The sequence below is a fragment of the Ammospiza nelsoni genome, chromosome 2 (assembly GCF_027579445.1).
Source record: "Ammospiza nelsoni isolate bAmmNel1 chromosome 2, bAmmNel1.pri, whole genome shotgun sequence".
NCBI lineage: Eukaryota > Metazoa > Chordata > Aves > Passeriformes > Passerellidae > Ammospiza > Ammospiza nelsoni.
Genome location: NC_080634.1, coordinates 9,338,943 through 9,364,450, shown reverse-complemented (window position 1 = coordinate 9,364,450; position 25,508 = coordinate 9,338,943). Strand labels below are relative to the sequence as shown.

At 39.7% G+C, this 25,508-nt stretch overlaps 1 protein-coding gene across 1 annotated transcript in view; it reads right to left on the bottom strand.

The window, feature by feature from the left end:
- Nucleotides 1-25,508, bottom strand: part of ROBO1 (roundabout guidance receptor 1) — a 288,045-nt gene that overhangs the window by 28,904 nt on the left and 233,633 nt on the right. The window contains exons 14-20 of the mRNA XM_059466209.1: nucleotides 25,126-25,247; nucleotides 22,735-22,966; nucleotides 21,339-21,460; nucleotides 17,236-17,407; nucleotides 9,645-9,842; nucleotides 6,241-6,267; nucleotides 3,112-3,154 (exon numbers count right to left, since the gene is read on the bottom strand). Coding sequence (XP_059322192.1) covers nucleotides 3,112-3,154; nucleotides 6,241-6,267; nucleotides 9,645-9,842; nucleotides 17,236-17,407; nucleotides 21,339-21,460; nucleotides 22,735-22,966; nucleotides 25,126-25,247 — 916 coding nt within the window. The remainder of the gene's footprint in view (nucleotides 1-3,111; nucleotides 3,155-6,240; nucleotides 6,268-9,644; nucleotides 9,843-17,235; nucleotides 17,408-21,338; nucleotides 21,461-22,734; nucleotides 22,967-25,125; nucleotides 25,248-25,508) is intronic.

Genomic DNA, 25,508 nt, shown 5'->3' with positions numbered 1-25,508 from the left:
GCAGTTATTTGTGGGGGATAGAGTCTGCCAGTGCTGCAGGCTTAAGTCATAGACTTAGAATGACATTTAAAAGATATATACATATATGTGTATATGTTTCTGTGCTGCATATGTCATCTGACAATTTAACATAGGAGGTGATGAGGCTTGACTTGCTGTCAGGCTTACAAACCAGCCAATATGCATTCAGTAAAGAAGCATTTTTTAAAGAAAAATTCTGAAATAAATATACAGCTGTGTAGGCCTGTGAGCAGGCCAGCTGATTTGAAATTCCCTGTTTTTTCCCCTATGTGGGAACTCAGCACAGCAGTCCTGATGTGCAGAGTCACCGAGACAGCCCTCGGGGGGCTCGGAGGTCCTGGAACGTTGCCAGAAGTGTCTGGTGGTTGGACTTTGATGCTGCACAGGACGTGACAACTGTATGAGGATGGGAGGATCACACGGGGATAAGTGGTGAAGGGATAGGTTAATTATGGTGCGAAACACAGGTTTTGGAATCTCGGTACAGGGGGGTTCTAGCAGACAAGATGGAGGAATTGGGGCGTGTCCTGTCCTTCTTCTTCTTCTTCTTGGCCTCCATCTTCAGTGGTGGTGGTGGCACTTTGGGATTGGTTCTTACTGGATGTGCACTTGTCAATAAGGGTGAAAGGTATTGGGGAGAAAAGGTAAATATCTTACACGTAGTTTTTAGTATAAAGATAAGCGACCGCCCCGAGGACAGTCAGTGTGCTCATGGCTGGCTTGCTGTGCGGACCTCTGTCGGGCCGGGGGAAAATATTGTAGATAAAAATTAATAAACAACACTGAAGACCGAAAAATCTGAAGACTCCTTTCGTCCTTTGGAGCGCGGGCTGCCCCAAGGCCATCCCGAGCCTTTGCAGGCCACTGGAACAGCCAAGGGACGGGACACCCCTACACTCTGCTCTTACAATGAACCTACACCTCAAGGCATTCAGAGGAGACAAAGCATCCCAGAATGTTTCAGCACTTTAAAGCTCTGTGTACTGGTTTGTTGCACAGAGAATTAAAGATCCTTTGTTTCTAAAATTCCCTTTGCATTCACACCTGCTGTCATGTAAGAAATGTGGTGTGATGTATATAAGCATGAAGAATTCTACTAATTGGAAACATTTAGGCAAGAGATGCTTGCATTACAGATCTATAACCTGCTGATGGTTTGAGATCACAATTTCCAAAGATCTTTAACCTTAGCAGCAAATTTCTTGACTCCCTGAATTACTGGACAGGATCTGAGGCAGGGGTGGACAGAGCCAAGTGGCTGTGTGGGTGCTGGCTGGAGTGAGCCCAGCACAATTACCATTACTCAAATCCTGTCTAGAAAAGGGATTGCCACAGAAATGGGTGTTTTTTCAGCATCACACAAGTGGGGATTATGTTGAAATATATCACTGTGACATTTTGAAACCTGAAAAATGCTTTAACTTGCTCACATAGCAGCAAAAATTCTAAACCTTTCCAAAACACTACAAATATTAAGTAAGGGAGTGAAAACCTTAGGTTTAGATATCAGAAGATGGTTTCATATGCAAAAATAATGTTTTGGGGTTTTTTGTTACATTGCAGAACTGTGTTTCAAATTCTACAAAATAAGTTACATCACATAGGCTGTCAGTGCTGTATATGCAAATGAACAAAGCCAGCACAGATGTTTGCACCTTGAATCAATTACATTGTTAGATTCTGGCTCTGCTGTTGAACACCAGGACAGTAAAATTGAAGTTGATGCTCTAGAAGTACCAAAATTACTGTGCACTATGTAGACACTGGTGGGTTCATTTCTGTTCTCTGTGTGAGAGTGCTTCATCTAGCCTGTGCTAAGGGAAGAGTGAGAAAGCACAGTGGCACAAAGAACACAAAGAATGTTAGCTGAGTAACTTTTTGAACAACTCTCAGGGAAAGAGAGGGTTCACCCCTCTTCTCTCCTATTTTCTCACTCTCCTATTGTAAGGGCAGCACCCCAGTGATTTACAGATTTTGTCGTTCAAAAATCACATGGTGACTGTTCTAGAAGCTTCTCTCCATGCCCCTGTGGCCATGAGAGCACAGCAGCACACAGTGCTGGGCACAGATATCTGCAATTCCTCATAATATGCCAGGTCCAGCTGCAGCAGAGGCTGAATAACCTCACCTCTGCACAGCACTCAGGTAGACTGGGAATGCTTTATTCTATGCCTAATCTTCACAATTACCAAATTTTTGCATGGTCTTGCAAATTAGGAATCACAAAATGCCACTTGTGAGCAGGAATTGCTACAGGACTTTGGTGCCCAGCTGGTCTCTGAGATTTAAGCATTATTTCAGCATCATGCCAAATCTTTGAATGTGACCTAGAAAAGAAATGGTGTGCTGCTAAAGCACCACTGCTCTGACCAGCCTTTTTGCTAAAATCATTCTTTTTCCTCCTGAAGAAAATTTTACCCCTACAGAGGAAATGTAAATTACTATTTTCTCCATGGCCATTCATTAAGTAATAATGTAAACCCACTGAACATGCCTTAGTTAAATCCTCAATCTGGAATGGACTTGGTTCTCAGAGTGGGTGGTTGCAAATTTACAACCTGCTTCCCTCTCCTTTAGTGCCCCATCTATTTTAAGCAATGCTTTAACTGTTTTGCATTCACAGAAACATTTTTTTTCCCTAATATGTTACCTTATAAGCCATTTATGTCTTCAATAGTTTTTACCAATAAACGTTTTCTTTCTCTGTAGTATTTGTGAAGCAGCTATGTTTCTTGATCTTCATAAAGGCCACGACTTAATTACTTTTACTCCCTTAATCAGGTGGTAAGCCAGGTCTTTATTTTGAAGTTAAAGCACTCCCTCTGCTGCTCATTTTTGGAGATGCAGTTTTTACGGGTTAACAAAGCTGAAAATATTTCAAATCATGTTTTGGAAGTCAACCCAAAAATTCAAACCATATACCCTTCTCCTAGACAGAAAATATATGGCCAAAATGTATACAGTAATATAATGAACTAAAATCTATGCAAGTGATTATTTTGCCATCACTTACAAGGACAATTGAATTCCTGGAATCCTTAAATTTGTTTGCACACAATTTATACCTGTAAGAACAAAGCACATAATTACCTGCCTCCACTGCTTACGGCCTCTCCTCCTCTCTGATATGTTACTGAAATAGTTAAAGATAAAAAGAAGGAAAAAAATTTAAAAATCATACAAGACTCCTTCAATAACAGTATTTACTTCACCTTTGCTTCATTTTAGCTAAGACAATAATTGTTCATTGTTTATACATTAATTCTGAGTCTCATTCTGCAAGCTACTGCTTCAAATCCAAGTTTAGACATAATACTTGTGTTGCTTGATAACTGCTAGTCCTAGCCCCAACAGGGTTTTATATTTCAGTTCTGTTCTGAACATGCACACACATGTATTGCTTAAGAAAGCAGGAAGCCATACATCAGGTTGAACTTATTCTTAACATAACTCTGCTGACTTCAGTGGAGTTGCTCTGTGGAAGAATTTAGGTCATATATTTATTTCATGAATGGATGGATGTTAAAGCTTTGCTCTACCTTATTATTTTGGCAAGATTAAAGAGGTATCATGATTCTATAACAGACCTTACTTCCAATGTAAATAATGGCTCACTGCAGCTGGAGCTACTGCAAAAACAAATGCTCTTTCTGAATGCTACTGCAATACACTCAGGGAACAAGCACACTCTAGGAGTCCACAGAAGCTGCACATTTTGTAACATTTTACAACTGGATTTATAAATTATACTAAATAATTTTAAAAATCTAATATATAAATCTTGGTTAAAAAACAGTGTGGCAGAAAGAACACTTTCTAAATTAAAAGGAACTGTTTTTCTGGCATTTCAAAAGTATTCTCCATGAACAAAGTGGATGTCCACGTGCATTTATTTGTTGGTGTGCATTGCATATCCTTCACAGGAAGCAAGATGTTTTAGAAATTAGTTTTTAGGATGCAAATACCCAAGCAGAAACAGTGCTATAAATTTTGTAGGTTTACATTGGATTTGGCAAAGGGTTAAGGAGACTGCCTCCTTGCATATGCTGATGGATTCTACACTTTCCAGCTAGGAATGTGCTGAAAACAAGCAGCCAAATTCTGCTCTTTAGAAGAACTCCAAACTGGGAGTCTGCAAGAGAGAGATAAATGCTGGCAGTGATTACAATAACAGGATTAAAATGTAGGATGCATTCCTACAGGTAAGTCTTTTACTGTAGGTAATGCTAAAGAGGGGAGCCAGGTTCAATTTAAAGTCAAAGCATGACTGAGATTCTGGATTGAAAAACAAGGATTTTTTTAAGTGTTTTACATGCTTTATGTTTTTCCCAATTTCTTCTTTAAAAATCTCAAGGCTATTTATTTTCCAGCTCTGATGCATCTTAAGAAACCCTGATATTTTCTTTTAATGTTAAGAATCCATTGGCGAGAATAGATGTCAGCTCCCAAACTCTGCAGAATTTCAGTGGCGTGCTACGACGGAGATTACAACAGAAGCCCTCTGTTTAGCCAATTAAAGTAACAGCAAAATAATAAAGAGTTTGAATTATTCTCCACTGAGGCACTCAAAGGCCTGCAGAAACACTGAGGGCCACTCTGGCTCATGCTGAACAGGAAACAACTGCACTGAACATGAGAGGCTGGCTTGTGAGAGCAGGCAGCCTCCAGTGTGATGAACAGCACGTGGGTGAGGCTGACCCAGCTCAGCTCAGCCTGCTCTGGGGGATGAGAGCGGGCACACAGGGCTGGCTTCCTCTGTGGTCCAGCCTGAAGGAGGTAACAGTGCTGATTAGGAGCTAGCATTCCCTGGGAAACTTCCCAGAGCCGGGCTGGGTGGGTTTTACCCTGCCTGGATATACATGTCCTGCAAATCTCACAGGTCTCTTGTGAAAATGGAGGATTTCAAACAAAGGAGGAAGAAAAAAAAACTGGCTGTTCACTCGGGCTAAAAGAAAAGCAGAGCACTGATGGGTACAGAATGTGCTGGGCTTTATCTAATGCAGAGGAGGAGCTGCTCAGCTGCCAGACTGTAGGACCCACTGAAGGTCAGCTCTACGGGATGGAAAGGCTGTAGGACCCACTGAAGGTCAGCTCTACGGGCTGGAAAGGCTGTAGGACCCACTGAAGGTCAGCTCTACGGGCTGGAAAGGCTGTAGGACCCACTGAAGGTCAGCTCTATGGGATGGAAAGGCTGTAGGACCCACTGAAGGTCAGCTCTACGGGATGGAAAGGCTGTAGGACCCACTGAAGGTCAGCTCTACGGGATGGAAAGGCTGTAGGACCCACTGAAGGTCAGCTCTACGGGATGGAAAGGCTGTAGGACCCACTGAAGGTCAGCTCTACGGGATGGAAAGGCTGTAGGACCCACTGAAGGTCAGCTCTACGGGATGGAAAGGCTGTAGGACCCACTGAAGGTCAGCTCTACGGGATGGAAAGGCTGTAGGACCCACTGAAGGTCAGCTCTACGGGATGGAAAGGCTGTAGGACCCACTGAAGGTCAGCTCTATGGGATGGAAAGGCTCTCATGGGCTTTGGTGGGCTATGGATGAGATGATGTATTTTACAGATTTCTAAACAAAAACGAAACCGAAAGTGGTTTTAAACTCACACAGAATTTGAAATTCACTTCTTTTTAAGCTGAATAGGATCATGATTTTAAAATTTCATAGCAAAACACAATTTAAGGCAGCAAGCAAAGACATCTAACTGGTGTAACACTTTGATTTTCTGTATCTTCCAAAGCAGACAACTCTGAGGCCACTGGATTAGTGCAGATTCAGAGGAAGGAAAAGGAACAAATATTTCACCGGCTATAATCTCACTGAATCTCTTTCAAGTCAGCATCTGGGCTGTGCTAAGTCATTCATCCTCCAACAGAAGCACCTTTTGCATGTCTAGATGTGGGAGGCCACACTACTCCCTTGGAATTTGCAGGAAAAGAGCCCAGGCTGTACAAACTGACAGGATCATGCTACAAAATGGCATGCTGGCATGGAATGGTGTGCTTTGAAATGGTACACACAAATAGAAAATATTGTCAGCCACAAAGCAAATGCACACTACTCAGAGAACAAATAATGATACCTGTCATTAATGACATTGCTTAAAAAAAACCGCTTCAGAAACAGCTGGGCTGGTTGGTTATGTCAGAGAAAGAGAAATAGTACCACAAACACATGCTTAAGTAACAAAGAAGGGCGGAAAAGTGCAAATATATACCTGTTGGTGTGAAGGTAAAAGACGGGACTGAAAAATCAAAACAAAATACAAACTGGTTATTAAGCTGAAGAGAGAAAGGGAAACATACCACATTAGTATAAATCTAGCAGACAGCTGAACATAAAACAAATAAATATAACTAACCCACTACTTCAATCACATTGATATAAAAATAAAACTGAAACTGCAATTCAGAAAGAAGATTGTCTCTACAGGTACTATTCAGGAAAAATAAAGGCAAAAAAAGCAAAAAGCTTGGTATTCTATTGTGCTCCTGTGGTTTTTAGCCTTTCAAATCCTTCTCAGTTTGGTATTTTAAGTTTTTTTCTGAAGATCCTAGCACAAACAAAACCGCCACACTGTTAATTATTCTAGAATGCAGAATGACAAATTCCTTAACAAAGCCTTATCAAGGTCCTATTGAATCTTATCTGCAGTTCACTAAGTAAATGCTCATTACACTGAACTAATAGGCACGCTTAAGTATTCAGTAAGGAAATAATAATCATAAAAAGAAACAAAGAGAACTGCTGTTTTACTGCCTCTGAATCAAGAATGGCACCAACTCTCGCTGCAATGAAGACATTAAATCTACTGCAGCAATTAATTTTTGTTTTCAGAGATGAGACTGTTATACAGAGTAATTATCTTTCTTTTTTAAATAATCAACAAAAAAAAGAAAAACCTCCCTAGGTGTAACACCTTTCTACCTTCCAACCCTTGGCTTTAAGAGGGAAAGGTTAAAAACAGAACAATGACACTGCTTGACAATCTTCTCTCTCACAGCTACTATAAATCCTCTTTGGATCAATAGGGTCTCTAATCCAAATACAGAGCAGCAGCATCTGCTCTTCCTATTAGCACATGCTCCCCCTCCTGTTGACAAGACAGTATCGTTTTCCTCTCACTGATGGCAGAACAAGGCTAACATTGCCCTTTCTGATCTAATCACAGTGAAAGGTAACAGAAACAATCAAATATTCACTAAAAACAGCCTGGAGACAGAAGGTGATCAGCAAAGCCAGAACAGAAATAAAAGGTTCTGGCTAAGAGAACAACTTCTTCATCTCTTTTTTTTTTAAGAATTCTAACGTTTTTGGGGAGTGCAGTGTGTCTTGTAGTTGTAATTTAAGATACACCATATTACCCCCTTTTTACCAGGTCAATTTATTTCCAGGGATATGATACTAAGAAAAAGAAAAGAAAAATGGAGTATTTGGACATTTTAGGTTCCATTTGTAGCAAAGCTTTTTTATCTTGGGAATACCATATATTTCTTTGAGCTGGGCCTTTTCCCATAGTTAAGTTTAATTTAGTTACATTCAAACTATAGAACCATAGTAACAAGCTTTCATTAAAATAGAATGGGCATTTAAACCTGATTTCTCTTTTTTCCAAAGAGAATCAGAACCTCAAAATAATTTGCAATCATAGGGACATGAAAAATAATCTTAAAATACTGTCTCATTACTCTTCTGTGAGCTAAGTACTAAACCTAGTTTTGTTTCTTAAGGAACTGAGGAGGTTCAACTGAAAGAAATCTGATTTCTACCACATGAAAGAATGACTTAATTCTTAGAGCTTCTATTAATAAACTCTTCCGAGTGTGTAAGACTGCTAGTACAGCATGCATGTGTGGGAGTAGTGAAGTATTTTAACAGATGACAGGCCTGAAGCTAAATATAAAAATAAATAAATGCAAGACTGAAGAAAGTTTGGGCTTGCAGTGATGACTTGATGAACTGCAGAGTGGCAAACTACTTTGCAATTCATATTTCACTAAAGATAGGTTTGGTCTTTGAAGAATACTTGATCCCAGAGATACATACCCTACTTTTCTGTACACTTTCATTTAAACTCCCCCCAGATTACACAAAAGATATTTTTACAGATATTGAAAAACACAGCTGTTTTGAACAATAGCTGATGTCACTGAAGTAAGCATTTTTAAGGACAAATTGTATGCCTTTTGCTTAATCATAGGTACTGGTGAAAGCACAGTGATGTTAGTGTGATAGAGCTGTAGAAAGGCAGTGTGGCAGCATGCTATTAGTAAAACAAAACAGCACAGGCCAGTGCAGCACTACGTGGGGGCTGTCCTGCCCTAAATCCCAGCGGAACACAGCCAAGGGTGCAATTCCTTCCCAATTCCCTTGGCTGCAGCTCCACTACAGCCACTGTGCCTAGAGCGCACAGCGAGCGCTGGTTCTTCAATAGCACCGAGGGCATCTCAGCTCTGCAACACTCCAGACATACTTCCATGTTTCCACTCACTCATTTGGTATTTTTAACACTGCTTCTTTTACACAGCAACATATTGCTGCTGTTTGAAACCATTTGTGTTTGATTTGCCTGTCCTGCCCATAACACATTCATTCTTGGGGTCTAAAGAATCTAATCTCATGACACCTTTCATACACAAAGATGAGTTCACATTTTAAACCTTGGCCTGTGTTCTGATTGCTAAATGTCAAATATAACCCCATCTAGTTCTTGAAAAGTAGGATCTCTCATTTTCTGATTCATTCCAAAATTTATGGTTCTCACTCTGCAATTACCTATGAGGTACTGCTTTGAGATGTAATGAACTGTAGCTCATTGAATTTAGCTTTAATTTCCAGGCTTAACCTGGAAATTATTTGATCTGGAGGAGTCAAGTTTTTATTCCAGAAGATCTTCCAGGTAGAGATTTTAGTTTTTTCAGAGAGTATATTGAAAAGCACTGCTTTACCACTGACAATGTGATATATAAGAAGTATCAATAACATGAAACAACATGGAAATGAGAAGTGCTTTAAGTTAGCCCCACTGCTGCCATTCTAACTAAACACAGATGCAGGATGGGATAGCCCCAGAACCCAGTCCCAGCCAAGGGTCTGAAAACAACATTTATGAAAAGAGTCTTGGAAAGCAGATTGACTGCTGTGCTTTTGCAAACAGCCACACTTCCCCCAGAAGAGGAGAAATTCAAGTACCCACACCCAAAGTGTTACTGCAATGGACACCACTGTTAGCACTCCCAGCAGCAGGCAAAGCACTGGATGGGGGGACAGGAGCTGCCACCCACGCCAGATGGCTCCTCTTCAGATGATACAGTGTCAGAAAGCAAGGGCACATTGGAAGCCCATCTTTAACTTTCTCATTTGTAGGAGTATCTTTATAGAAAGCTACTCCTGGTATTCAGCTCAAGACTTATGCTCTAAAGCCAGACTTAGCACATTATGTAAATATTTTCTCTGCACAGGCTCCTGACCCACACTTCATGAACGCACTGAAGCAAGCTGGCAATTCCTTATTTGAGCCTGAGAAGAACAAGAGACTGATGACAAAATAAATAGGCAGCAAACAGGCATTCAGCAGCTTGTTTGCTATCCTATTTCAGACTGAAACAGATAATAGGGCACCTTTTCTGATACCAGCGTAGGTACTCGTGAGTCCATTCCTCTTCTTCCTGTGGCGATACAACCAGATGCTGAACACCATGAGGATAATCCAACAGGCTGCACCAATTCCAGCAATAAAGGCAGGCTGCTTTACTACATCAGAAATCTGCTGGGCCAAACTGACTTGATCTTCTGAAGACACGGGGTTTCCATGAGAATCTGAAACAGAGACACCCGTAACAGCCAATTAATTTGAATGAACAGCTATAAGAGGGAGCATGAAAAGAGCTGACATCATGGCAGTCCAGTTTCTCAAGGTAAAATCCTTAAGATTGCTCTTCAAAATCTCACACTTCTACAGGTCTAGACAAAAGTGGTATGTTTTCTGTACAAGACAGGTACCTCCAGTATCACTGACTTTTGTTTGCTTACAAAAGCTGCTAAAATCAGGCTACCAGGTATACAAATAGAAAGGCTCCTAAATAACAAACCTGTGATCTACTATTTTTTACTTTTCTTTCATTTTAAAAAAAGCAACATCAGCTTCAGAAAATTATTCAGAAAATCAGCAAAAAACACACCAAGTGAGAAAAACACGACTAGGAATGTGAATGGGTCGAAGTCAGCTCCCCAGACATCCACTCTCAGAACTGAAAATCAGTTACAAATTTAAACTACATTCATATGAAGTTGGTATTGAGGAAGATATTTTAATCTAGCAGTTCTTGATAGATTACCTAAATCTTGTATTACACAGTCTAATGCACTGCTTGCAGTCTCTCACTTTGACCTCAATTAGAAAAAGATTGAATATTTAAACGTATGTAGAAAAGTAAAACTACAAAATAACCAATCCTGCCCCCTTAAATATGGATAAAAAAGCTAAAGGATAACTAAAAAATTATTTATGAATTGCTAAAAACAGCCAAGGAGTTTCATTGGTAATGAACAAGCAATGCTTTTCAAAACCAGTTTAGCCTTAAATACCCCACATCAAAATAAAGAACATGCATTTTTCCACAGAGTATTAATTATTTTTTTCATAAACACAGCACCTTTCAGAAATGGTTTTTTCTGGTCTTTACTTTCTACACTGAACTTTTGCAGCAACTTTCTGGGAACAGCAGTAAGAAGACCCAGTTAGTGACCAAGCTTTCTGACTGAAGTGAAGGGACTCAAAGCCAAAATTCTGCCTTCCTGATGCTTTACCACCACAGTGAGTGCTCACTGGAAATTTCATTACTGCACAGAGCATGGGCAAGAACTCAAAGCCTTTACTCAGAGCGGATATTGCTTTACACATTCCACAGCTCGGCCTCTGAAATACCCACTTTTACTCCTGTATAAATCTAAGAGATAGGTGCTTTATACTATTGGTAGGGACATCAAATTCAGAATGAGAGATTGGTGTTTTAAGGAGAAAGATGCATATTAATTCTATTAATATGAACTATGTAAGAAAGAAAAACCAATTTGCTTAAAACCAGTATCTTTTCCCTGTGAACTAAGCAGTGAATAGAATTTTTTTATGATGACAACTTGCATTATGCCAAAATAAGCCCACATAGAATATAATAAGCTGCAATACAAACAAGAGATGGAATCACAACAAATTATTTCCTCTGGAAAAGGATACCTTTTTGAAAGGAAAAGGTTAAATTAGTAACAGCTTTTCCCAGTGAAGGGTTCCAGATTCCAGTTTCTGCAACCTTGAAGTCAAATATCTATTTTTCTCAGAAATCACCCCCACCCTTGACTGCGCTACCTTATTGGAAATTTTATTTCATTTTCCAGCTCCCTTTATCTTCTATGATCCTAAGTGCACTGCCTAGCCTAAAAGTTCACCAGGCAGACTCATTCTTTTCTTACTAATACACTCTTTGTGTCTGCTAGGTTTATGGATTTCACGCCTATTTGTGCAAGGTTAAGATGGGTTGCTTCAGATTTTATGGAGACAGCCAAGAGAAGTTCCACACAAGTGGCCAGATGGGCTTAGAAGTATAAAGTACACTGTGACCAATGAATTAAAGCTGTCATCTCATCTTTTGTCTCTCTGCAGCTGAGGCCATATTAAGATATGAAAACTTGTACCGTCAGTCTCCTTTTCAAAAGGAGTGATTTCTGTGGTTTTAAACAGCTACAGTCCCTTATACAACTTAATGGAACAGAATAAAACATTTATGGAGAGCCTCTGGTTCTGAATAAATAAGAGTGATATATATTTTTTCATCTAATTCTTAAAATAGGTGTTTTAAAACAATAAATCCAGGAGAAAAAAATAATCACAAGCTCAAAAACCAAGTAAGAATGTTTTCTAAACATGTCAACAATTCAGTCATATAGAAACACAGCACTTTTATACACAGTCTGCATTGCTCAGTCAATGTGTGTCTGAATATTATAAAATCCTGAAGAATTTTTATTATCCTAATTTTAAGTTAACATTAATTTCATGCTATTATTTTACTTGCAAGAACAGCATAACAATGAACTTTCTTTTAAGAAATTAGGCATTTGGCACACTGAATATAGGTGGACTGTTAGAGCCACTACATAAGCTGGTATATACCTATGCATATGGGAAAGAGAAAATGCATCTATGTTCACATACAGTCAAATAAACAGCCTAAGAGGAGATGGAAGGCATTTCAAGAGGTCACATTTGACTACATCCTACTCCTCTTGTAATTCAAAATTAGCTAAATATAAAGAGAATGAAATTTAGTGACCTCCTCACCACTAAACTCTTACAGGAACATTATCTTGGAAGCCTTTTTTTGAGAAGGGCATCTTCCCTCTGTTTAACAGCCCTGTGAGATCCTGAATGATCAGTCTTGGAAATAACTCTTGAACTAAAAAAAAAAGCCCTAGTTTTTCTTAATCCAAGGAAATTTCTGGAACTTTGACTGATATATAAATGGTTCATAATGAACATTCCTGTTCCTGCTTGCACTCTTCAGGGAGTTGTGCCAAAACAAGAAGGGAACATAAACATTCTATGGCAAAGTGCATCCCACTGCCAGAGCAGCAGCCCCAGCATTTAATGGACTTGGAAATGCCTCAGAGTTGTTGGAGCAGGCTGCTCCCACAGCTCCCTGAAACCAGCATATTATCACAGTGACTCATCCCTTCTTCTAGCCCAAGATAAGAGCTTGCTTTTTAATCACAGATAATGCTGCTGTGGCTATTGCTCACAAGCTGCTTGATTTGAATGTCTTGAAGCTCCAAGTTTCAAACTTCAATGGAAACTAATTAGAATTTACGTAGAGAAGAACTGGAACCTCTAATCCTCTAGTGTTAAATATTGATATAAATAATAATAATGTGAAAAGTAAGATTTAAGTTGCTAAATGATAAATAAAAGATTAATATTCATTTATTACTGGAATGCCAAAGATTCAAAAAAGACAAGTTCAAAGTTGTGCAAATAACTTAACTTTGCCTTGTGCACGTATAACCTATGGAATGGTATTGTTCCATATGTATGCCTCATTCAGCATACAAAATGTACAAACACTGAGTAGGAATATATAAATGGTGGTGACATGGTTCATTCTGGCAGTTAAAAACATGTAAAACATCTAAAACCTGTAACATATTGTTTGAGTGTTACCTCAAATGCATGTTCATGATGCAATATGAAAATTATTTGATGAAATATTACCAAGGTAAGAATATGCTATTTTGTCCCCTTTCTAGATTTATGTTTCCCAAACTGATAAAATATCAATTGTACACTTCAGTCTTACAACATACAGCCTGAGGTGACAGCACCAGCCTGATTTGAAAGGGTTTGCTGTGAAGGGTATAAATAAAGATTACTTTCTTAAGTTTTTTGCAGGCGACAAACAAAAATATCAACAAAAAGCCCCTCACAACTATCACACTCAAAGTACCTTTAGGGCTGACAGAATAATAACCTGAAGGCATGCTAGCTAGTTCACAAATCACGTCTCCTAAATGTAGCAGTTAGAATAATAAAGATTCAATGAGACTTTCTTGTGTTTTGTACACTTGAGACATCCTCTGGTTGAATAATACACTCACTATTTACAGTAATTGTGCAGACAGTTCTTAATAAACAACTGCACACCATATATTCACACAAATTATGTGTTTAAGAGTAACATTAACTGCAGTTGTGGGGCTTCTCAGAGCTGGTACCAAAAACAAATACATCACATGTTCCAATGTTACTCCTTACCTGTCAACAAGCATAGGTAATGCTGCCAAGCTACCACAGGCAGTATCCCATCACTCTACAAAAGCTAGGCTACAGATCAGCAAAACATTTTTTGCTAATTCTCATCTTTCTGTACAGAGCACTTTTGTAAACAATGTCTTTAAGTTACATGTTGTGACAAGGAAATAAAAGGTTCTATCAAAATTCTGCGATTCTGTTTCTCCACAGCACGTTGTTACAGGCATAGTATAGAGAGCTGTGGCTAGATCTCATGGATGTTTTTTTCCTTAACACCAAAACTTTTGCAGTCTTTCTTTATGTAAAATATCTTTTCTTTTTAAAAAAATAAACAAACATTCTTTTAAGTCCATGGAATTCCACAGAAAGCACTAAAAGCTCATTCAAAACCAAGATGCAAATTCAGAAGCTTCATGCAGGGTGTTTTAAGAAGGAAATAAAAGGTTCCATTGAAATTCTGTGATTTTGTTTCTCCACAGCACATTGTTACAGGCATAATATAGTGAGCTGTGGCTAGGTCTCATGGATTTTTTTTTCCTTAACACCAAAACTTTTGCAGTCTTTCTTTATGTAAAATATCTTTTCTTTTAAAACAAACAAACAAACAAATATTTGTTTTCAGTCCTTGGAATTCCACGGAAAGCAGTAAAAGAGGAGCCAAGAGGAAAATTCAAAAGCCAAGAGGAAAGGTCATTCAAAAGCCAAGAGGAAAATTTATTCAAAAGCCAAGAGGAAAATTCAGAAGCTTCATGCAGGGTGTTTTAAGGAGACACATAATTTTTCATTGGATCTCACGATTTTATGAATAACAAGCAAGTTATTTCGTTGCCTTGTCCCTGGTGGCACGGGAAGTCTGGGGTAGCACAGCTCAGTGAGCTGCTTCATGTCAGCAGGGACGTGGAAAATGAAAGAGCTCGGAGATTACAATTTGTACCTGTCTTTGTAACAGGTTAAGTGTGTGCACAAGGTCCTTTGTCACAGCTCAGCTGGCGCGTGGGACCGCGCTGCACGCCCCAGCTCCCGGGGAATCCAGCTCCTCCTGTGCTCCCCTCTCCTCCTGGAAGAATGCCCTGGAAAGGTGACACTTCCTCCTGTCACACACCCCGCTGAGGCTCTGCCCAGGCGTGTCCCTGAGTCACCAACCTGGGAGCATCCCACACAGGCTCAAAGAGGAGACCCAGCCACGGTCCGCTCTCGTGTTTTTGTATTATAAGGAGATAGATTTTAAGTTATTATTTAGAAGTTGTTATTTAATGACAACTTCTTATTTAAAAAGTGAACCTCAGAATCACACTGTAGATTCTGTTTTCACACATGGAATTCCTATTTATATATATATATATATTTTTCTAATGAAGAATTGCACTAATTCAGGTATCAGGAAAGGAATAGTTGGGAGCAGGGCAGAAATATAGTAACTGGAAGCTGTCACACAGTTCTTAGAGCACATACATACAGCATGTCAGGACTGTTTCAAACCTTCTACAAAGAGCATCTTAGTCCTCTTTCCTCCCCCTCCCTGGCCTCTCTTCCCTCTCTCTGTAATAGTGTAATTTATTGCTGGTGAAAAGTGCCAACTGATGACATCAACAAATTAATTTTCTTTCTTCAGAAAACTACCCAAAAATCTCTGTTCCACCCCCACGCTGGGAGCACTTCTAAGAAGTAGAAATCCAATTCCTTGAGGGGGCTGGAGGAGAATTTGCATCACAGGGCAGAGTTGAATAATCTGCAGCCACACTTCTACCTGGATGATTTAGGTTGATCTGTGCTATCAAAGAGTGCTAACACTTGAATTTAAGCACTAATTTTCAGCAGCCTCCTGCAGCTGCTGCAACGGTTGTGGCACCATCTAGATATTTCATTGTTCTCTTTCTTGTGGCATGGATCTCCACAAGAGTCCTGTCTCCACATCTTTGCCATGTAACAACCAAATTTCGGGATTTACTAAAATACATCTAGATTTGGCCATGCTACTTAATTAGAGGTAAGCAGTGAAAGCAAACTCCAATCATGGGGAAATATGTGTATTCTACCAGACTTGCACACTGAACACCTCTCAAGGTGTGGGATCTCTTCTTGTTTTCTAACATAGTAACAATAAAGGCCAGGAACCCAGAAGTGGGCAAAAACCTTACCCTGACAGTCTGATTAGTTTATTTTTCCACTTCACAAACCTCAAAGTGATTAAGTTTCATTATTAAATTCACCTTCATTTAGAATTTGCATATCATCACATAAAAGGGTAAAAAAAGAAGTGGTTATGGAGTCCTTGAAGATTTGAGGTTATCCTCATAAACCTGACTGTTTATGAGGAATTTCCAAAATTTTCAGAATTTTCTAAACCTAAGCCATATAGAATAAGTTTGATTTTGACTGGCTGCAGAAAGCTGTGAATGGTAGCTGGCTGTAGAGAGGAACAATCCAACAAATAACTACATAGCTTTCCTGTTATAATTCCATATTAATGGAATATCATACAAGCTGTGTGCACCTTTATTGTAAAATCTCCATCAATGTAATTGGGAATCATATACCTGTCTAATTTAAGTAAGCTAAAGACGGCCTTCCTTTTAATACCTAAGGAAATGTGCAAGTAATTTTCCATATTAGTTGCTCTGTCTTGTTTTCACATGCTCTTAATTATAGATTTTTAAATACAACAAGTGAAATAAGAAGGTAGATCTACTAATGATACAGAGACAGAGAGGACATAAAGTCCAAAGCAACATGCTGAGCTTGCTTTCATAATTACACACTGCAATGATAAGGTATTTTGCTCCAGGCATACTATAAAGCAGCATATGACTAAACTTAAAGCTACTTTAAATAATCTTCAGCTAACCAATAGCAAAGATGCATTTTCCCCAGAAACATCCAGGAGCAATGTCCCTGGTCAACATTTATGACAGCAATGTTTGGTGTAAATGAGATTAGAAGGTCAAATTTATACATAATTTGTGTACATCTTTTTTCCTGTACTCACATTATTTACTAGCTTCCACACATAGTTGATATTTTTTGTGCCTAATTTTAGGATGCTTGTTTTTTCTGCTTCCATAATGATAAAATGTGGTCAAGACAAATTACACCCCTAAAGTGGTTTAACACCTAGAGATTCATGCTCCTCTACAAGATTTAAGGGTGAAAATTCACTTTGAAAAGTCAACAACTAAAAAGCACTGCTGAGCTGGGAGATTTAAGAACACCCCTGTGTTGTTTTAATCCCACCTTCAGAATGCAGTTCTAAGGCAAGTTTAAAACCAGAAATGCCAAACCCTGCTATTCCTGAGATCAAGTAACACTATCCATTTCACTTGTCCTCTCCAAAGCATTTCTGGTGCCATAAAAGACGAAAGCAAACAAACGGAAACCACCCACACCCAGAGGCAGGATTACCAGGAAGCTTACCTAGCTGGATAAACTGGGGGTCACTTTTCACCCCAGGTCCTGCCCCAGTGCTGGCAGCCACCTCCACGCTGTAGCGGATGCCGGGCACGAGGGAGGGGATGACCACGGAGAAGGTGGTGCCGTCCACGGTCTTGTTGATGTGGTAGCGGCTCTCATTGCCGAGGCACCAAACCTGCGGGGAGCAAAGGCACACGAAAGTGCTCAGAATTCAGCTCTGAAGGAGGCAAGATGAGGCATTATTTCCCTCTGGATGAAGTAATTTACACTTTGTCACTGTTCTAACATCTGCAGTTGTGGATTGCTGTCCTAGGCCCTCCATGAATACTGAAAAGACATTTCTTTTTCCAATGAGCTGCTCCAACTGCTACCATTATGTGGCCACATTTCACTGAGAAAAGCAAGGCACAACTTCTCAAAGATATTTTCTGAGAATCACAGTGAAGAACCTCAGAGAAAGGAAAACCAATTCTTATCTCATTTGCTGTGCCTGTGTGGTGCCAAAGTAGAATGCAACGTGGAGATTGTTTACCCAAAGTGATGGGGTTTTGTTTCCTTGGCCTATCAGACCAAGAGCATCTTCAGACTGCTGGTCAGCAAACAGTCACAAAATTTTGTTCAGTGGAGTTGAGTGCTTGTGCAATTTCAGTTTAGATGCAGTGTAATATAGTATAGAACAATACAATAAAGTAATTAATTAACCTTCTATTCTAATATCATAGAATCAAATGCGTCATTTCCTCCCTTCGTCAAGGGGTTGCTGCTTTAACCATACCATTATTTGATGAGTTTATCACAATTCATTTGGAGTTCAACAAGTGCTAATGAAACTACAAGCATGGAAGAAATAAGGGAAGCCCCACAGCCAAGAACTGTTCACATAAACAACAAAGAGCGTTCAGTTAAATGAATTTGCAATTCTCTTCTTCAGGAATTATGTGTCACTCAAGTGCACAACCAAGCCTTTCATCTCATGACATCTTAAGAGAACTGATGTCATGCTGGAATCCAAATGGTATTGGTTTTTCTTTTTTTTTCTTTTTTTTAGATGGCAGCAATGGGCAAATATTGAGTGATATGCTGTCTTCTAATGGAGACAACGGCATGATATCAGATTTCATTTTTTGGTTTTGACCAAGATACAGATCTAGTGACTTCAAATCACAGCTTCATATATTCCATCAGTGACATTAAATGGCAAGGAGAAACAAAATGATGAGATATCTTTATCTCTTTAGGCCTGAACTACTGATGTGGCAAATGCTTTTTAGGAGGATGGCTGAACTCCCAACTGCTATTCAAGGTGAAGTAGCAGCTAATCTACATCTGCTAAAAAAAGTCATGAAGCTGTGCCTATTTCCTTTTTGTGCCTTTTCCACAAATGTATAGCTCTACAAAGAACATTTATTCAGAGAGTTAAATTAGTTAAATTCAATACTTTATCTGTAAAGAAGCAAACTTGGCTGAGAACAGCAGCACATCAGAACCTGGGCCGATTGTAGATGGGAGGGAAGATTTTGCTTTCAACATATGGAGCTCCTAAAAGATTTAGTACCCAGATAGCTGCTTTAAATCCCTGGTGCAATTCTGCTGCTGTGGAGACTGCCAGGTGAGGAGGATAGACTTTCACATCTAGAACAATTGCTACAGCCCCTCCTGTACAGCCCTTTCTGCCTGGACACTGGAAATTTTATCTCACCTTCAGGGCATTATAAAGACCCTTTTTCCTCCTCTGGATGCCATGGACTGCAACAAGGCTAGTGGGACACTGTGAGGATGTGAAATGCATTTAAAGTTCCTTTGAAATCGAATCCCAGCACAGGATATGTGTAAGTGCTGCTGCAGAGCAGGTCAGAGCACATGAAGAGAATCTCCTTTTTGTGTTCTGACACTACATAGAGACTGTTTCAATCAGTGCTAGGGGTAAAACTATTACTAATAATATATTATTAATATAAGAGCAGAAAAATTCTCTTATATAAATAAGAACTCAAGTGAGGAACAAAAGGCTCAAATCTATATTTGGACTTAAGTCAATTTCACAGAAATTATTACTGCTACCTTGTAAAATGGTGCATGTGCAAACAACGAAACATTTATTTCATTATGTACTTGTAATCATGAACTACTCATTCAGAAGAAAAAAGCTTTTGTTTGTAGGTGCTCAAGTACATGGGGAAATGCATGAAACAAGAATGTCAGGTCAAACATCAAGTTGTTCAGTACTTGCCATCCTACATTTGACTGTATACATAAATAGGCAAGTGAAAATAAACCTTTAGAATGTTATAAAAGAAAGAATTCACATTATAACAGACATGAAAGGGAAGAGAGAATTAGTAGAACAAGAGAATTTAAAACTTGGTGTTAGGCAAGGAGAAAATTATTTGTGCTGTGAATTTGAATTTCTGGGGTTTTGTGTATGCTACTGACAATTCTTCAATTAAGATAGTATCCTTCTTCCTATTTATTTTATCCTTTAATTAAAGTAAGTACACTCTTGCCTTTGATCTGAGCTGCTGAGAAAATAATGACCTGCCCCACATACGCATACCTTTGTTTTTTATTTTCTGAGAGAAAAAAGAAGATAGAAAAACAAAAGGGGAAGAGAAAAGAGAAAATGTCATAAGTCTTCCATTTGAATTTTTTTCTTATTATTAGGTCTTAATCTAAAATCACCAGTTCTGCATTTCAGTAGTTTTTTTGGCAAAACCAGTAATTACATATAGCACCTTCAGTAGGAATGGCATATATATTTTCACAGATTTTTTTTAATGTCATTTTTCTGTCCATGGTGAAAAGCACAAAGGAAAACAATGGCATCAATGCAACAAATACAGATGCAAAACGTGCCACTGTGCCATCTACTGCTAAAAAAGCACTACAGTGTGCTTGCTCCAGCACCTGGGAACCTGTCACCTCAAAATCCTGGGATTTGGGAGGTGGGGTATGGATTATATCCACTCAGAAATGTGAATTTACTGATTTTTATTATTGTGTCATTGCAACCTTAACATGCCTCCGATGCAGTTTCTTGTTGTAAATAATTCTCAAGGTCTAGCTTTAAATAAAATAACTTCACAAGTATTTTTTCCAATTACATTGTGTTATATATATGAAACTAAGTCATAAACAGATTTTATTTTACCAGTTGACCAGGTTTTGAAAAGGGTTTTATTATTCTAAATTGACCATGAAGCTTATAAATCTTTTCCCTTTCCCATTTTTACTGAGAAGAAAAGAAAATCAGAATGAGTTTTGATGGCTAGAAATATAGGTTTATAGCACTGTGTTAAAACCTGAAAAATAGCCAAGACATTCCCATTTAAAAGATTTTCTCAATAATCTGCATTTGCAGGGGGCTAAAACGAAACCTCCTGCCCTTCCATGGTTACAAAGCTTACTTGATATCTACATTTAAAACATCTCTAGCTTGCTTAGGAAAAATAAACCTCATTTACTTTGCTATGTAAATTACCACCAAAAAATTTTGAAATGCAAATAGTCTGTGTTCATAAATGAATGACAAACAATAAATATTTTTAATGTGCTTTCAATTTGTCAAAAATTAAACAACATAATGAGAACTGTGTTTGGAAGAAAAGAAAAGAATTCTATGCAGGAATAGATTTATTATCATAGAAGCACATTCTTTCCTTGAAAGTTTTCCATTTGTTTTAACTACCCAGTTACACATAATTTACTCAGATCTTAACACTGTTAATTATTATCCCTGAGCTTCTCAACTCATTAAGCCTGTTTATATTTACTACCTTGGCCAGTGTCTTAGAGTCACAAAGTGGCTCTCAAACAGGTATGATCCTCTCTCTCCTTGTGTGTGCTCTTCCCAAGTCATAATGGAGGCAAAGCAGGAGCTGCTTTAATTAAGAATGTTGACCCTTTGCTTTGATTTATGGAGGATGTTTTAATTGCCTGACACCACCTAGGCAGAATCCCTAAGAAGATGGAGCTTGATTCCAAGCAGTGACGGTCTCTCCCATTTTCTCGTTGTAACCAGAAGATGGAGCCAAGCACCCACGAACAGCCCTTCCCTCTCTACCTGGCCACGCTCCCTCTGCCAGGGGACCCAGCCGTGCCAGCTGTACCTTATATTCCTGCACCATCCCGTTCTGGTTGTCCTCAGGGGGTGGCTGCCAGGTCACCACGATTGCTGTCCCGTTCCCATCGTTCTTAGTTACTGAAACACTCTGAGGTGGGGCGCTGGGAGCTGTTGGTTCGGAAAGAAGAATTGAATGGTTATCTCTGTCACGCCCACAAGTGAGTTTATTCAAGTGGAAGATGGTTTCTGGGCTCTACAAATGCAATCTTTTCTTCCCCACCCTTCACTGAGGGCAGTTTGTGCCCAGAAGATGAAGGGATAAAGTGTTGACAATATAGAAGGAAAATGTATGATCCAACAACCAGGCTCTGAGTTCCGCTGTAGTTTTGCTGCACATGCCAGGAAAAGTAACACTCCAAATTGTACTTTCAGATATTCATTACCTGCATGTCACAGTTCTGGGCACTGAGCTCCTCACTGGTCTCAAATCAGCTCACCCAGAATCACCAGTTTTGAAAAATAATGAAAAATAATCCTACATAGTTCCCAGTCTAAATCTCAGTTCCTCTAGCGTGTAAAAAATAATGAGTAATACAAAATTTACTAAAATCTGGACATAATGTGTTAGTATTAACATATTTATAATAATAATTTATGTTTTGAATTTGAAATAATCCTTCTAAAATGTGGATGCTCGGCTGATGCTTAGGATGAATGCAGCTATGCACACCTTTTCAGCTATGTGCAGAAATAAACTGGAGCTACACAGCATTTCTAATGGGGGAGGAAGATAGAAAGGGAAAGGTTGCACATCCTAGCAGAAGCACCAAAATCCCTATTCAGAGGCACTGGCCACCTTGCATACTTATCATGCCTGTGCAGCAACAAAAGGAAGAGCTTTATGAACCTTGTCTTTTTAGCACATGTATGAGATGGAAATACATAATTTAGTCCACTCTATCTGTTGCCCTCATTCATCTTTCCGTTTTGTCTCACTGATTGATCCACATATAAAAGCCTTCTAAAAACTACGGTTTTCATTCCCCCAGCTACACTGCTTTGATGATTTCTGTGGTGTCTGCTATCTACTCAAGATAGTGATTAGCAAGTGCTTGAATCTGACAGAAGTCACTTGTGACCAGCCCATGAACTCAGCAGGGAGGAGTGCGCACACTGCAGGGAAGATAAAAAAGCGCCATTTCTCATTGTGTGTTGGAGGGGATTTTTGCACATCCCTCTCTCTCTGTCTCTCATGCCTGGCTTAGAATATTTACTTCTGTGTCACCAAACAATTCACATAATGATCAGTCTCCTCTGCCACAGATTGCTGCTCTCAAACAGCATGCACTTCAAACAAGATCAAATAATGAACATATCAGAGGAAAGCCGGCCAGGCTGCTACTTCAAAAAGGAAAGATGAAGACAGTCTAGCTCCTACTTGCCTTCTTCCAGGGTCTTTGCAAATTTCACTTCACTATCTGCTCCCTGAAACTCATTAAAGAAAGGGCGGGCCTTGATTTCGTAGTTTACGCCTTTCTTCAGCTCGGGAATGACAACACTGTTTTTGGTGGGAGTCCTCACTTCAAAGATCAACCACTCTGATTCTCCATAGGATGCTGGTGTAGGCCGGTACAGAATTTTATATCCTTGGATATACTGGGATTGCTGGTCCACCTGGCAAGAGAGCAGAACACAGAACACATCCATAAACGGGCAGGAACCAGGGGTGATGCCCATGACTCTGTGCACGGCCCCTGGACTATCCCTCATGAAAACATCACTGCCAAAGCAGATAAAGGCTCCTTGCATTACAGCAAATTGCAGGCCTGACTCACAAGTGCATTAATCCCTTTGATGCTGGTAGAACTCTGCTGGTTTCCCTGGATTTAGGCAGGCATTAGAGGGGGATAATGAAGTTGTATAATATGCCCCAGCTCCATGAAATGAACAGTCTCTGCATCCATGGAGCTTGGCACAGGTCAGACTGCTGCCCAACTGAATCTGGAGAGCAGGGCTGGACACATGGGGAAAGGGCCATCTACAGGGCCATGGCTCAGGGGGATGAATATGGAGATCAAAGAGAGAGCCTGTCAACTCTCCTGAGGTGTGGAAACTTCCCAAAACCCATGAAATGAGCACTGCTTCCTGCCTGCTCCTTTCTGGGGAAAGCAAACTGAGTGGGTGGCCAGCTGGCACTGTGGCTGTGGCTGGGCTCTCTCAGAGGGCAGAGCTCTCCAAAGAGCTCCCCCATGTCCACCCACACAGTGGGAGGCCCTCTGCTAGAAGGAAAAGGCCAGGTTGCAAGAGGGAACATAAAACTCAGTATGGTAACATGGATGAGACTTGGAAAAGCAAATCAAGCTGATGCTCAGTGGTCCTGAGTGCTTTTCAAACTAAGGCAATTTTACACTAAATGTATGGAGAAAGAGATCTGCGTGTAATGAAGGGCAAGTCCAATATGCTTGACTATAGCTGAAACAGAAAGCTACCTCATACAGCTGATCTTTTGTGGAACACTCACTATCTTTTTAACTGCTGGTTTCAATTTCTGATGAATAAGGAAGTCTAATAACAAGCACAATAAAATTTTTAAAGTGCATCAGATTTTCCTGTTTTCAAAAATCTCATACAATGATACATAATAAAACTGTGTGCTTGCAATTTTAATCCAAAGAGCAACACATTTCATTTTTAATAATCACATAAAGAATGCATGTGTTAGCTGAAACTGAGGTAATGCTTATTTTTGAAATTGCAGAGAAGCCACAGGCCACCCAAGAGACTGACAAAAGCTGCCTGTCTGGAAAAAGTTGTTCTGTAAGTAAAGGTCAAACAAAATTTGCTAGGAACCTCAAAGATGCATTAGTTTAGAACAGGAGATTGCCTGCTGCAGGTGGCCATACTGCAGGTGAGAGTGTAATTACTGTGCAGCACAGCAGACATTACTGCAGCATTGAGGAGCTCTGGGTTTAGGTCAGGACTCCTTTGGGCTACAGCTCCTCTACAAAGTCAAAATGCCTTTTGTTCCTGTGCAAAATATTCTGCTATGGCATGGCCAGCCTGTGCTGTCCCACACTACCCCTGCCAATATATTGGAATTTTCAGATGGAAGTCCCACAAAGACCTCAAGGCTCACTCCTTATGGTTTTATTTTTGTACATGGTATAATTATATCCCCAACATTTTCCTAATTCTGCATTCCATTTTCAAAGTGATCATTGAGTTACATTCCTGACTCTCTTAGTTCCTCTGCTATGACCTTCACAAGCCCAACCTTCTTCTTTCCTGCTGCCAGGGCAACACCAATATGACATCGCCTTTTTTACCTCTTCTCCCTGCTCCAGGTGTAGTCAGGGAAAGGAAAGGTACAGGAAAGGAGAGGTTCAGACCAGGTTATCTCATTTGGGTGTGTTTGTCAGCGTGTCTGTAGCAGGGAGGTTACACTCTCAAACAGAATTATGCAGTATTTCTCTCTACAGGTGATTGACAGAGATTCCTAATTCCCTAACTGCCCATGTTATCTCATTATGGGACTGACACATGTCCTGCTGAAAGCAGTGGAAAGGCTTCAAATGATGTGACTGAGGAGGTCCTTTAGCTTCCAGGACTCTGAAACCTTCACCCCATTGGAAACAGCACTCTCTATGCAGACAAAGATGGAGAAAATGGGTAAAATTTAATGAAAAAGCAGAGCACAAGTAGCACTTTTCCCAGGGAAAAACGTTTGCAAGCATACAAACTACCCAGCTTCCTGAAGTGTGACCCCACTGCAGTGGAAGCAGGACATCTCAGCAGCACATGTAAGCACCAGCAGGGTACAGGCTTGTACTCACAGTCCAATGAACTTCGATTGAGGAGGAAGAAAGGATGGTGGGGTTGTGCAGGTGCAGCACCACGTCACCCAGCTCTCTCTGGACCTGCTTGTGATCCACACCTTGACTTGTTGGTGGAACATCTGCAATAATTTAAGATTCCATTCTCACATGTACACATGATTGTTGAAATAATTACAGGCAAATATACAAATGAGTATGTCAGAAAGTTTATGATGCTATCACTAATGAAGCTGAACCTAAGTACTTCCTAATCATGTCAGAAAAAACTACATGAAGCATTTTCTTGAGCAAATCACCAATATTTAGGTAGTACCAACTCAAGACACTGCACTTTCTTTGACAGTGAGGGTAATGCTGCACAAAAAGACACCACACTCAAT